Source organism: Odocoileus virginianus, chromosome 34 (genome assembly GCF_023699985.2).
Source record: "Odocoileus virginianus isolate 20LAN1187 ecotype Illinois chromosome 34, Ovbor_1.2, whole genome shotgun sequence".
In the NCBI taxonomy this organism is placed as follows: domain Eukaryota; kingdom Metazoa; phylum Chordata; class Mammalia; order Artiodactyla; family Cervidae; genus Odocoileus; species Odocoileus virginianus.
Window position 1 is genome coordinate 3,168,004 of NC_069707.1, and position 14,265 is coordinate 3,182,268.

At 48.7% G+C, this 14,265-nt stretch overlaps 1 protein-coding gene and 1 non-coding gene across 5 annotated transcripts in view; both read left to right on the forward strand.

Annotated features, from left to right (window-relative positions):
- Positions 1-14,265, forward strand: part of PDE10A (phosphodiesterase 10A) — a 545,806-nt gene that overhangs the window by 236,343 nt on the left and 295,198 nt on the right. For 3 of the 4 annotated variants that reach the window (XM_070461607.1, XM_070461606.1, XM_070461604.1), the window contains exon 2: positions 10,432-10,566. In XM_070461607.1, coding sequence (XP_070317708.1) covers positions 10,518-10,566 — 49 coding nt within the window. In that variant the 5' untranslated portion in view covers positions 10,432-10,517. The remainder of the gene's footprint in view (positions 1-10,431; positions 10,567-14,265) is intronic. The other variant, XM_070461605.1, reaches the window with a different exon arrangement.
- On the forward strand, positions 4,201-4,304 carry LOC139033072 (U6 spliceosomal RNA). Its single transcript, XR_011485707.1, has one exon. It is a non-coding gene; the product is annotated as a U6 spliceosomal RNA (small nuclear RNA).

Consider the following 14,265-nt stretch of genomic DNA (forward strand, 5'->3'; position numbering starts at 1 on the left):
TATGTTATTTAACATTACAATCAGTGAACTAAAAGAAGTGCAAAAGTGTGTAAGATGGGTGATATTTATGAGCCAGTGAGTTTATAGATGGGGCTGGTGTGCCCACTGGATGTGAAGGTCCAGAGATCCTGCTCCTCTATGACTGAGTGTGGTAGGGAGGGCAGTGGATGTCCTTCCTTTCTGTTTACTACAAAGAAACTGTTTACCAGAAAAAGCATCTGGATTCTATTGCTTTTTAATTCGCTGTAGATCATGGATGGAGTCTGGAACCACTTACAATATAAGTGGCATTCCAGTATGGATAGAAAATAAGGGTGACAAAAAAGCCTCCCCAGAGTTGAGAGGTTCACATTCAACATCCCTCCTAGAAAATTCTCTTGGGTCTGAATTCACACCCCAAAGTGTCATTTACCATGAAGCAATTAAAAAGTAGTACAGTGTTTTCAAGTTAAGAAGTCATGAATTGGATTGGGGATGACATCGTTTCTTACCAAACACTTAAATATTTTTGAAGCGTACTTTCCTAGCTCAACCTTCAGAGGAAGTGATGGAAGGCATGAAGTCATCAGCCCTTCATACTAGAGGTTGGTTTCAGCCAGGGCAAGAAAGCCCTTGTTTCCTTGTCTTCCTGTCTTGCCCAACAGGGCCCCAGTTCTAGTCCCAGCAGTGCAAGGCAACACATTTTGTTTTTGAATAGCTCAATAAAAAGTTCTTTATAATGAGTCAGTCTCTCTCTCCATATAACTCTTTTAATCTTCTACATTAAAAAATGTCTAATGGCTGGTTTGTATGACATTCTTAATTTCTCAGACTACAGATGTTGTGCTTAGTTGATGAGTCGTGTCCGACTCTTTGTGAGCCCATGGGCTGTAGCCTGCCAGGCTCCTCTGTCCATGGGATTCTCTGGGCAAGAACACTGGAGTGGGTTGCCATGCCCTCCTCCAGGGGATCTTCCCAGCCCAGGGACTGAACCCAGGTCTCCTGCACTGCTAGCGGATTCTTTACCATCTGAGCCAGCAGGGAAGCCCACGACTGCAGATTGTCCCCCGTTTGTCATGGTTGGCTCTCGATTTTCAGCTTTACAATCGTGTGGAAGTGGTACGTGTCCCGTAGAAACGGTTCTCCGAACTTTGAATCTGGATCTTTTCCAGGCAGGGGACGTGTGGTTTGCTCCCCTCCCCTGATGCCAGACAGTGGCGGAGAGCTATAGCTCCCAGTTAGTCCCCAGATCACAAGGCTAAAAGGCCAATACACTTCCAACTGTTCTTGTTTTCACTTTCAGTACTGTATTAAATAAATTTCATGAACTAGTCAACACATTATAAAATAGGCTCTGTGTTAGATGATTATTCCCAATTGTAGGCTAACACATGTGTTCTGAGTATGTTTAAAGCCGGCTAGGCTAAGCTGTGGTGTTCAGTAGGCTAGGTGTATTTTAGACTTAATAGTATTGTCTTGATGGGTTTATGGGGAAAGCCCCGTTGTAAGTTGAGGAAGATCTGTAGCTCCAGGAAACAGTACGTGCTCCCCCGGTGATTGCTCTTTGCCAACTTCAAGACCCTGCATGAACAGAGCCAGTGGCCTCCTTAGACCTTGGGACTGAGAACGACAGTGCTTAAGTGGCCAGGGCAGAGCAGGGGATTGGTTGGTGTGGTCTTCCATTTCTGGAGACTGGACTTGCATTTATTCATCCTAGAATTGTATCACAACTCCCTACCTCTTGGCAGTCACATCAGGTCACCTGCTGAAATTCAGTGATGGAACCAAGGACTGCCTCTCCTGAGGCCACTCACTTCCGCTGTGTACTCTCGTGAGCTCAGTGTGTTGTGATCTCAATTGTTAGTTAAGGCGATGGCATTTGCATTATTTGGTCCGTGTAAATATTCCTCATATCTGAGCTGCATAGAATTCCATATTTTAATCTTGTGTAACTTATTTTCCCTTTGCTTAGAATTAACCTTGTTTTTTGTGTGCTTTATTTTTTTAGCTATATCTTAGTTTGAATATTTTTCCCAAATGTGCTAACAGATTTGTCACAGCTAACAAGCCAGTTTCCAAATTTATTCCAAACGTGTTTAGAGTGCTCCACCAGCTCCATGGTCTGTTCCCTTGAAGCACTCTCCCAGCACCTTCAGCTCTGGCTCACTAGAAGGGCCACATCTGTTGTGCAGTGTGGTCCTGAGAGCTGCTTTCATCAGCAACCTGGGACATGCCTGGGAGCCCCCTCTATCTCGTGTTTCTCTTTTTGTTGGCTTTTGCCCTCACTTTGTTAGAACGCATTATCTAGTACCTTTCTGACAAAGGGTATCTGGGAGTAAACATTTTGAGACTGTGTATGTCTGAAGATCTTTTTACCTCCCTCCATATTTCCAATGGATGCAGAATTCCAGGTTGAAAACCCTTTTTCGTCTGAGTTCTGGACACTTTGCTCCACTATCTTCTAGTGTCTAGTGCAGTTCTTGAGAAAGAGAACACCGTTCTTCCTCTTTTCCCTCTGTCTGCGGCCTCTCCTTCTCTGGGAGCGCTTAGATGCTGTTCTGGATCTCCTCTGATGATAGACTTAACCATGCCACTCTTATTTCCTGTCCATACTGTAATGCCACTTACACACTGACATTGTAAGTGGTTCCAGACTCCATCCAAAAAAGCAATAGGATTGTTTTTTAATTCACTGTAGACCATGGATGGAGTCTGAAACTCTGGGGAGAATTTTTTGGACTCTCTCTTGTCCCAGGCATGTGATATGTCAGACAGTCCAGAGACTTACTGGAGAAGGAAATGGAAACCCACCCCAGTACTCTTGCCTGGAGAACCCCATGGACAGAGGAGCCTCGTGGGCTACAGTCCATGGGGTCACACAGAGTTGGACACAACTGAGCGACTGAACAACAATAGCAGAGACGTACATGCTTCAGTCCTGGGTTATTTTCCTTATTGTTTCTTTCTTCTGTTGTTTTTTTTTTTTTTTTCTGTGTTGAATTAATCCTTATTTTTTTAGTCTTTTCTCTCTTGATATTTTTGTATTTTTGTTCTACTTTTGAGAGTTTTTCAATTTTTTCCCTGAAATTCTCCACTGATTTTTACACTTTCTAATGTTCTATTTTTCCAAGAACGCTTTACTGTCCTCCAGTTGTTCATTTTATGGCATTCCTTTTACCATAACGATAATATATTTTCTCTCTCTGAGAATGTTACAGCGTTAAGAACGTTTCTTTCCTCCTCGTGGTCTCTCCAAGGCCCTTTTAGCCACTCGTGATTTAGCCTCAGTCCTCCATGTCAGAGACCCTCCTTGCCTACTGCACTGCCTCTCACCACCCTTTCCTCCTTAACGATGATGCCTGGAAAGCAAATTGGCGGCTCCGGTGCGCAGGAGGGGTGGCGGAGGTCGTGGTCTGCTGAGCTTGCTGTCGAGTGACTGCGTGGGGCGACCTCGCGTGTCGGTGGCCACAGGTCTTGTCTTTGGCGCAGTCTGTCCTGGGGATGAGCCCTCCTGTCTCCTGTCAGGGCAGGGTGGGCGCAGGAGCAGACGCTTGGAAGCGCACATTCCAGCAGCCGCGTGGGAGCAGGCAGCTGGGGCAGTGGCGGGGCGCCTTCCATTCAGAAATGCCGATTCTTCCTGTGCTCCTGCCGGTGGGAGCCTCAGCTCTGCCCTCCTTACTGTGCAGCCTTCTCAGTCCTCTCCCCAGTCAGCCTGTCTGACTGCAGAGTCTCTGCCTTCGTTTGTCCCAAGAATAAATTTTTTGCTTCTTCTAGGGATGGGGGAAAGTGTCTGTGGGTCTGGACTCTCAATGTAAGGCTTTCAAACCAACCCCCTTGTTTAAATCAATATCTAATTTCTTTGAAATACGTCTTCATCACAGCTTCCATCTGTAAATTATGGAAAATTGGTAAGAGGACCTAAAAATCTTGCTGTGTCCCTGTTGGTTTGTCATGAGAGTGGGAAAGACATTGGCATAAGCCTGGAGAATAATTATAGAACGTGTGCGAGTCAGGGTCAGAACCGTAAGGAAACGCTTCACTGCGAGTGCAGGAGGCAAAGCCAGGCTTAAATAGTGACAGTTAAAGCATCTGGTGGAGCCAGGATAAATACGTGGAATCCTCAAGTTAGACAGTGGGAGCGTTTATTACTGTAAGTATATCATAAACAGTCTTATTTTCATATACTTATGTTAATGCATTTCTTCCAAGGATTTTGTTTCAGTGCTTGGTTTGGCAGAACATGTACTAAAATTGGAACTTAGAGAAGAATAGCATGGCTTATGTGCAAGGATGACAAGAAAGTTTCTGCTGTATTTCACATTTTCAAAAAATTAACTCAAAATTTACCAAAGGCCTAACCATATAAGTTAAAACTGTAAAACTCTTAGGAGAAAATAGAAAACTTTATGATCTTGGATTTACAATAATTGCCTGGATATGATACAAAAAGCATAGATGACAATGAAAAAAGGATAATTGGACTTCATCAAAATTTGAAAGTTTTAATTTTAATTTTGGGCAAAATAAACAGAGTAAAAAGGCAGCCCACAGAATGGGACAGAATATTTACAAATCATGTATCTGATAATAGATTGCTATCCAGACTGGATAAAGTACTCCTGCAACTCAACAACAGCAAAAATCAATCTGATTAAAAAATGGACAAAAGACTTGAATAAACATTTCTCTGAGGAAGGCATACTAATGTTCAGTAAGCACATGAAAAGATGCTTAACATTAGGAAGCATTAGAGGAATACAAGTCAAGACCACAATGAGATACCACTTCACATCCCTTAGGATGACTGTTATTTCTTTATATATAAAAGGGAAAATAAGAAAAGACCAAGAGCTGCTGAGGATATAGAAATATTGGGCCCTTATGCAGTATGGATGGGAATGTGAAAATTATCCAGCAGCAGTGGAAAATAGTGTGATGACTCTTCAAAAAATGAAACATAGGATTATTATATGATCCAACAGTTTCACTTCTGGAGTATACCCAAGAGACGTGAAGGCAGAGTTCAGAGAGGTAGTTGTACATGCCTATTTATGGTGACATTGTTCACAGTTGCCAAAAGGCAGAAGCAACCCAAGTGTTCATCAAGGGGTGAATGTGTGAAAGAATGTGGCTGTATCTGCTGAGTGGAGTGTTCTTCACCTTAGAGAGGCAGGGAATTCTGACACATACAACATAGATGAAGCTTGGGCTGTGTGTTAAGTGAGATAAACTCAAGTTGCAAAAGGACAAATACTGCATGATTCCACTTAAAGCTCCTAGCGTGGTCAGACTGACGGAGGTGGAAAGTAGAATGGCGGTTTCCAGGGCTTGGAGCGGAGACTGGGGAGGCAGCTTTCAGTGGGCCCAGAGCTTCAGTTTGGGAAGATGAAAAGACTTTTGGAGACAGACTGTGGTCATGTCTGTAAGCAAGGTGAGTGTACTTAATGCCACAGAACCAAACACTTTAAAAAGGTAAAAATGGTAAAGTTTTATGGTAAAATTGTAAAAGTTTGTGTGTGTATGCACCGAGATTTAAAAAGATTTCCAGTCAGGAATAGCCATTAAAAAGAAAACATTGCGTTCCCAGGTATTTCATCTTGCTCAGATGTTCAAAACCACCTTGAGTGCCTCCTCTCTCTTAGTTTTCTTCATGACAGAATTCTCTCTGTCTTCACCCATCGCTTCCTTTTTCCTGAATGCACGGAGACCTGTCTTCCCTCCTTCCCTGAGGCATAGCACCTTCCTCCTTCATTCAGTTCCCTCACACCGTGGCCAGGCTCTGCACCCTGACTGCTTGTCCATAAATGCGAGTCCCTGTCAGCACCAGCTTCTTCTTCCCTTATTAAAGCCGAGCTCCAGGCTCCATCAGCCTAAGGCAGATCTCTTCCAGCATGTTCTCCACGCAGGCCCCATCCTGCCCCCTCTGCTTTGCATCTCCAAGTGTCTGCTCTTCTCAGAATGCCTTCCACCTCACCTCCAAGCCCTGCCCTGAGTGCTCCTGAAACTGCCTCCTCAGGCCTGGCCCTCTGAAACCTGCTGACGGCCAGTGACAGCGCTGCTTCCACGGTCCTCACTGGGTACCAGGTCGTGCGCACCGGGACCCGCCTCTCGGGGTGCTCGCGGCTCGTGTTCCATCCTGAAACACCCCTTCTCTTGCCTTGCCCTGCTGGGTGCCTGAGCTCATTCAGAAAATAAAGGAAAACAGAGGAGCTGCTTTTGTAAAGCAGCCATGCTGTGAATTTCATAAACCAAATCAATTGTAAATAAATTGTGCATTTTACAGTTGTGGAAATTTACCACCCTGGCCTCGGTGCCCCGTTGTCGGAAGCACTCCCTAGCTGTTGGTGGGTGCAGAGTGCAGGCCTGGCACCTGGGCACCTGGGTTTCTGCAGTCTGGATGAGAGCACGCTCTGTGGTCTTCCTGCTAGGACTCTGCTCTTCTACGGGCGGCCTGCCATGGTCAAGGAGCCTGCATTACATCAACCCCCAGGAGTGGTGTAGAGAAGGAAGAGAAACCTGAGTGCTCTGGTGGAAGAGGATAAGGCTGTTGTGCTAGTTACTCAGTTGTATCTGACTCTTTGCGACCCCATGGACTGTAGCCCACCAGGTTCCCCTGTCCATGGGATTCTCCAGGCAAGACTACTGGAGTGGGTTGCCATGCCCTTCTCCAGGATAAGGCTGGGTAGGAAGCAATTTACAAGAGTAAGCAGCGTGAGTCCAGAGAGGAGGACACAGGTGCTGGGAACTCAGACTGGACTCCCACAGTTTCAGACGATCGGACACGTTCAGGGTGGTGTGGCCGTAGACTCCCACAGTTTCAAAATGCAGAGAGCGGCTGCCCTGGGAGGAAGCCCCACTGTCTTAGAGCCCTTGGACCATCCCTGCTTTCTGTCAGGCAGCTTTATCCTGTCTCCTTTCCTGGGCCCTGACCCATCTGGCTGGCCTTCCATATGGCCTAGCCCTGTCTATCTGAAAGAGGCTTAGTGTGTTTACATGTGTGTGCACATGTGTGCACGTGTATGCATGTATGAATGTGTGCCTGTGTGTGTCCCTTCTTGGCGCGTCTCCGCCTTCTTCTCCTCTTGCAATCTGTCACTCCTCGGCAGGTCTCTTTTCCTTCAGGAAAATGGTCTTTTCGGTGGCTCCAAAACACAGCCTTCCTGCAATCCGCTGAATGGTTTATTTGGAGGGAAATGCCTAAATTTGAGATTGGCTTAAATTTAGACGATCTTTGTCGATGCACATGCATTCTGCTGGCTGATTATCCAGTCTGTGTGCGGCATGTTGTCTAGGACTAATGTTTTTCATCTTATGTGAAAAAACTTTAAATGCTGGTTTTTCATCTGTGTAAAGATGGGGCTGCTTATCTCAGAAATGTTTGTCATCTGCGTGTCCCTCAGCCTCTCCAGGTTTGAGTACTCTGGTGCCGTTTTACACCCTCTCAGTCTCTCTGCTGCCCCCTGTCCTCAGGGCCACCAGCCTCTGCCGCTTTGAGCCCATCCCCACCCCCGCCCCGTGCCCACAGCCCACGTGTGGGCCTGGGCTCCTGGCAAGGGCAGCTCACCCTGCTGGTGTGGTCCCAGGGCTCCCAGTCTCTGCTCATCCGAGCTTTGCGGGGCAGAGCAGTCGCCCCTGGGTGCTCTGCTGACCTACCTGCTGGACTGGGCCATCACTGGAGCCCAGCGCAGCACCCTCTGTGTTCACACACACACCTTCTTGGGTGCCCATCGCTTCGGTGCAGAACAGTAACTTTCTGCAGCCCCCGGCCCTGGACTGGATCCGGATGGTCACAGCAGACTCCTGAACACGTGAATCAGTGGATTGCTCTCAAGGGCCCCAAAGGTCCCCTCTGTGATCCAGTTCCTGTTTCCCCTGGTCTGACAACCAGCTTGTCTGTGCCTGGAGCGCAGCCCTGGAAACTGTCCCAGTTGCAGGCAGGGAGAGACCTGGTCAGGGCAGGGAGGTGTCGCCCCCACCACCTGTCTCAGCTTTTCAGGAGAAGGGCACCTCCTGCTGACCTGTGACGTCCTGCATCCACAGTCTTCATGGTTGGGTCTTAGTCCCTGTCTATTCCTCTTATTTTAGAAAGAAACTTTGGCTCTGGTCTCTTAGACACAGGTATCATTAGAATGTCCTGAAATTTTAAAGGAACATATGTGATCTATTATGGGCTTCCCAGGTGCTGCCTACCAATGCAGGAGGCATAAGAGACGTGGTGGTTCAATCCCTGGGTCAGGAAGATCCCCCTGAAGGAGGGCATGGCAACCCAGTCCAGTATTCTTGGTAAAGAATCTGCTTGCAGTGTAGGAGACTCAGGAGACGTGGGTTCAATTCCTGGGTCGGGAAGATCCCCCTGAAGGAGGGCCTGGCAACCCACTCCAGGATTCTTGCCTGGAGGATCTCATGGACAGAGGAGCCTGGCGGGCTACAGTCCATAGGGTCACAAAGAGTCGGACACAACTGAAGTGACTTAGCACGCACGCACACGTGATCTGTTACACCACACAGGCCTGGAGACTGGAGGGGTCGGGAAAGTCAGCGCTGGGGAGGCCCCTCGTCCACCCCACCCTGCCAGGTAGATCATGTTGCTCCCGCCCGGCGGGCTCTTGGTGGTTGGGGGTCCCATGAGGTAGGCAGTACTCACGACCCTGCCTCGAGCCCGCAGCGTGACTCTGGTGTGAGGTGTGTGACGTGACATGTCTGTGCTGCATGGGAATTACTGACGCTGAGACTAGGACACTAGTCGTCCGACTCCAGCATTTGCTCCAATCTGTGTTTTCGTTTCCACACAGCTCTAATTACTCAAAATGTTATGCTGGTGGTTTCACGGGTGCGTACATCTATCCCGATTTATCCAAGTGCTGTGTTTAAATATGGGCAGTTTAGGTGTCAGCTATGCCTTCGTGAAGCTGCCTTAAAATAATTCATATGTATAAATGTCTATTATATATCAGAAGTCCTCCTTTCACCAGTAAAACATTCTAGAATCTGTTCGTAGGACTTAGAAATTCCTTACAATCGAGTGTTATATGATTTTTCACTTCAGACATCTGTGACCTTGGCTTTCTTGTTAGTTATTTATATGTGAAAGATAAGAATAGCAAGCCAGAGACCCACGAACGCTACACTCCCACACGTCTTAACACCTGAAGCCCTAGCTCTGCCCAGCTCCCCTCCCGCTGCGAGTGGCGCGGGGAGGGCCGGGCTGACGGCTGAGGAGGACCGGTGTTCCCCGTGCTTCCGGGCTTGTTTGTCCGACGCCTCTGTCTTCAGCCGCATTTGCTCCTCTCCTCGGCCCTCGCTTTTTCCCAGCACGCAGTGCCCAGGGCTTCTGCCCTGCGGTCCAGTGGCCCCCAGCTCCTTTGTGGTTTTCCTGCAGCCCTGGGCCCGAGGCTTGCTTCTGGAAAAGTGCTCTCCAGCCTCATTAACTATGACAGCGGTCATGGGCTCGGCTCTGGCCTGTGGAAATGCCAGGGCCGTGGGCAGCTCCCACTGGGTAACTGGACCTCTGTCCCATCCCTGCCTCTCTAGAAAGCCATTTGGATCGCAAGTGAGAGATGAATCTACCTCTTCTAATTTATTTTCAAGAAAAGGCCAAACCTTTATTATTAAAAATCGTATTTACTGTAACAAGTTACCTTCAACAGCAGAAGAGCTGAAGTTGCCAACTCCCCCAAGCCACTTTAGTATTTTTGAAAGCCAGCAGGTTCTTAATAGAGGATGCCACTGGGACCCAGTAGTTAGAGGTGGGCAAAGGGTGAAGGGAAAGTGAAAGTGTTAGTCACTCAGCCTTGTCTGACTCTTGGCGACCCCATGGACTGGAGCCCACCAGGCTCCTCTGTCCATAGCGTTCTCCGGGCAAGAATGCTGGAATGGATAGCCATGCCCTTCTCCAGGGGACCTTCCCAACCTAGGGATCGAACCCACATCCGCTGCGTTGCAGGCGATTCTTCACTGTCTGAGCCACCAGAGAGTGAAAGGTGCGGGCACTTTCCTGTCCCCCTTCCCCAGGCACCTTATAGGTGAAGTAGTGGTCAGGCCAGATCCTGCAGCTGGCACAGACCTCTGTCAGGGGGTGGGCACAAAGACAGTCCTCTGCCTGAGGCTGGAGGCTTTCCGGGAGGGCCCCACCCTGGTGTGGTGGCGTGTTTCACGTGTGTGTGTGTGTGTGCGCACGCGTGCGCGCCTGCCTGCTCAGTCTCTCAGCTGTGGCTGACTCTCTGCGACCCCCTGGACCATAGCCACAGGCCCCTCTGTCCATGGAATTTTCCGGGCAAGAATACTGGAGCAGCCGCCACGCCCTCCTGCAGGGGCTCCTCCCCACCCAGGGATGGAACCCGCGTCTCTGGCGTCTCCTGCGCCGGCAGGCAGACTGTTCACCACTGCACACCTGGCAAGTCCCAGGCCTCGCTGGTTGTCGACATTAACACCGTCTCCTCTCGTTCTCTCCAGCCAGCTGCCTCCCCTTCACACTTAAGGGCGGGAGCAGAGGACCCGCTTTGCTGACCCTGAGGAGCAGGACAGACCCCCAGGAGCAGATGAGCCATGAGCCAGTGGAAGGCAGCCTGGACGCCTGTGATGCCTCAGGTACAAAGGAAGGCCTGCTGTGACGCGCCCCCTCCCCTCAGCCCGTCTCCCCCTTCTCTGAGAACCCCTCTTTGTCTGAGCGGGGGCTTTGTGGACAGTGGCCAAAAAAACTGTGCACGATTGGGAGAGACGGGGACGGTCGATGTTCACGTGGTTCCCGGGAGTGCAGGCAGCCCGACATGAGCTTTCTAGAACACCTGCATGGCTTTGGCTCTTTCATTTATTTTTCCATGTTTGAGGGTGTTTGACCAATATGCTTGCTCATTATCTCTTTGATCTTTAAGGTTCGGTCAGGCATGCTCTGACTGAGTAGACAGCGCTGGTCCTGGTGCTGCGGGGACTGGCAGGTCATGAGAAGCTGTGTGGTGGGTGAGCTTCTCCTAGGGATGTGCTGGGTCCCAGTGAGGAGTGAGCCCTGCAGCCTCTGAATCATGGGAAGTGGAGGTGCGCTCGCGGAGGCCACGGGGCGGGAGGCCAGGCGAGCGGTGGCCGGAGGCTGGGAGGACGGAGCCTTTCAATGAGAAAGCGAGCGGGTGACAAAGGGCCTGGGCAGTGTGGGCCCCGCACGGGCCTGGGGGAGAGCTGTTCCATGTGGGGCTGGGCCGGGAGCTGACAGGGGTGGGCCCGGGCAGAGCAGGGGGACGGGAGGCAGCAGGCGTGGAGAACGCTTGCCGCGGGGTTTGCATCATTGAACAAGGAGGTAGGATGATAAACTGTCAGGGAGGTGGGGGTCAGAAGGGTTTGTTTACTCTGTTTATTTATTTATTTTAATATGGGGCAAGGCAGAGTGACTGAACCCTCTCAGTAGCAAACGCGGTCATCCTCCAGCCAGGTGGAGACTGTCTCCCATCTGTAGAAGTTTCCAGAGTAAGATTAGTACTTCCCCTTCAGCCTTAATCATAGGAGAAAGGCCGCCTATCTCGCCAGTCAAGATGCCTTGAAGAAAAGGCAGTGCCAGCAAGCTGCAGACAGTTAGACACACACATACACACACACGTGTGCAAATTCAATTCTAATGTCAAATTTGAGTCCAGTGTGGAAACCAGTAACAGCATCTTTACATTACTGGGTAGCCACTTGCGCTCTGTGGCTACTGTAATTTAAATTCATCAGAGGTCAATGAAATTAGAAATTCAGTTTCTCAGTCACACCACCCCATTCCCAGTGTCGGTGGCCGCCTGTGGTGAGTGGCTCCTGAGAGAAGAGCGCAGAAGCAAACAGTTTCCACAGCACATTCTGGTGGCCAGGCTGCCCTGCGTCCTCCCACAAAGACCTGAGTGAAGCAGTGGAAGTGTTAATCCCTCAGTCATAGCCCACTCTCTGTGGCCCCAGGGACTGCAGCCCGCAAGGCTGCTCTGTCCATGGGACTCTCCAGGCAAGAACACTGGAATGGGTTGCCATTCCCTTCTCCAGGGGATCTTCCCGACCCAGGGATGGAACCCAGGTCTCCTGCATGCAGGCAGACGCTTTACCATCTGAGCCACCAGGGGAGCCTTAAAGAAAAATCAGCCTGGAAGAGGAGAAAATGTTCACTGGAAAAGGGAGCAAAGCAAGCTGAGAAGGGATGTGTCAACCCTGAGTGAGACACATAGGGAAAGCCATACCATACACTGGAAGATTTAGGAGACAGGAAATCTTAGATTGCCCATGTGAACTGAAGAGGTGAACCTCAAATCAACAGCTGTTAATACTAACCAGTTTATTGTAAGAGAAGAAAATTGACCACAAAAAATCAGTAAAAATAGAGTAAACTCCAACAATAATCCTTCCACTTTTTACTTGTAATTCACTTATTCGAAAATCAGTACAGGATTCCCTAGAAACCGAGACTGTTTGATGATGCACAGAGGAGCTTCCTGCCCCCCACCCCGGGGCATCCTGAAGCGCAGGGCTCATTAGCACATTGCCTGTGACCCCGGGCTCAGAGAGGCTAGCTTCCTCAAAGGACACGTGGAACGGGGACCTCTGAGTCCGGGCTCAGTGCTGTCTCTGAGACGTCGGTGGGCAGGGGCCCTGACCAGGGTCTAGGCGCCCTGAAACTTGGTTCTGAGCAGACAGGAGGAGTCTGTGCAGCCCCGTTTTGGAGCAGAGGCAGCAGGGCTGGGGAGCCAGTGTGTGGCCTGGAGCAGCCCCGCTCAGGGGCCAGCGATCCAGCCCTGGTGTTAGCTCCTGACATCTATGAGCACCACTGCAGCTACGCTTGGGGTCAAGTAGGATTTCCTGGGCTTCTGCCCCAGTAATTCCCATAATTTTAAGGCTGCTGTTTCCATGGAGAAATATTTAGTGTTTTAAACAATTGACTTTAAATAAACTTTTGAATTTCAGCTTTTATGTCTTAGCAATCCTAGTTAGGATTACAGTGTTAGTATTTGTCAAAGGCTTAAGCAAATTCTGAACTACTTACTGATAGGGATAGCCCTGGGGTTAAGTCTAAGAATAGTGTCTCAAGTTTTTAAAAGTCTTTTGAAAAATCTGCTTTCCTTGAATGAAATCATGTAAAATTGTCATGCATGAGTCTTTTTCCCTCTAAAGTCTACATGGTGAATGAAAATACGATTTTAATATTGTTTCCAAGGAATCCTTTTATCAGGTAATGAGAACTAATTCTCTAGCAAAGTTTCTCTCCTTTTTTTTGTCATGGCTACCAGGAAGCTTCTAGAAGCATGGATTGATTTAATCATAGTATTTGAAGTTTTAAGGGGAGGGAGGTTTAACGCTGAGGCTAAAGAGAGTTTTGAGGATCAAGTGAAAGAACAGGATGGAGGTTGGTGGAGGCAGGGCCTCTGGGTCTGACTCTGGTTCAGACCTTGTTCTCAGCCAAGAAGGATGAGACACTGGACTTTGTCAGTTACCTGACATAAATAAGTATTCAGTTCACTCTCTCAGTTGTGTCTCCTGAGATTGTCAATGTTTAAATGAAGGGTTCCTCATTAGCAAATGATTTTTAGTTATCATCTTAGTAATCCACAGGCAGTTGTGATATTTTTAAAGTTACAGGACATTTAAAAAAAAAAAAACATCCCATATTTTACCTTTTATCAAGATTGTCTAGTACCTAAATTTTAATAGCCATCTTTTATATCAAAAGATCAAAAACCAAAAGCTGTGTATGAATGTTCTCCAGCTGAAAGGTCTAACTGTCAGTCGTGTTTGACCTCTGAATGAGTCCTTGAGTTCATGGACTCTGCCTCACCACCCCACAAAGCATTTTTAGAAGACTTCTCTGCCTTTGGCCTCATGCGAGGTGCTCTGGGAACATGGTGAAACCTAAAGTGCTCTCTGTACTCCGAAAGGTTTTCTATTAGAAATGTTGCAAGAATTCCCGAGTCCTGTCCTCCTGGCTCTGTCAGGAGCTGTGGGTGCTCCCTGGCATCTGGGTGGAGGACAGGCAGGGCGGGGGCCAATGAGAACTGGAGTGCTGGGTGCCAGTGACGCAGGATAAGCCACCTGCTGTAGCGTCAGGTTTGCACTTCCCATGAGGCCAGTAGGGTCCACAGTGAGAAGGCGATGATCGCTGAAAGGAGGTGATCTGAAAGGCAGAGACAGAAACGAGGAGGAGAGGAAATCCCGGATGTACGCTGTAATTGTATACTTGGTTGTGGACTGCTATCACCCGATGATGGAATTAATTTGTTCTATTTTTCTACAGTATGACTTTTTTTCCCCTTGACCAAAAATGTAAGAGGGCTTCCCTAGTAG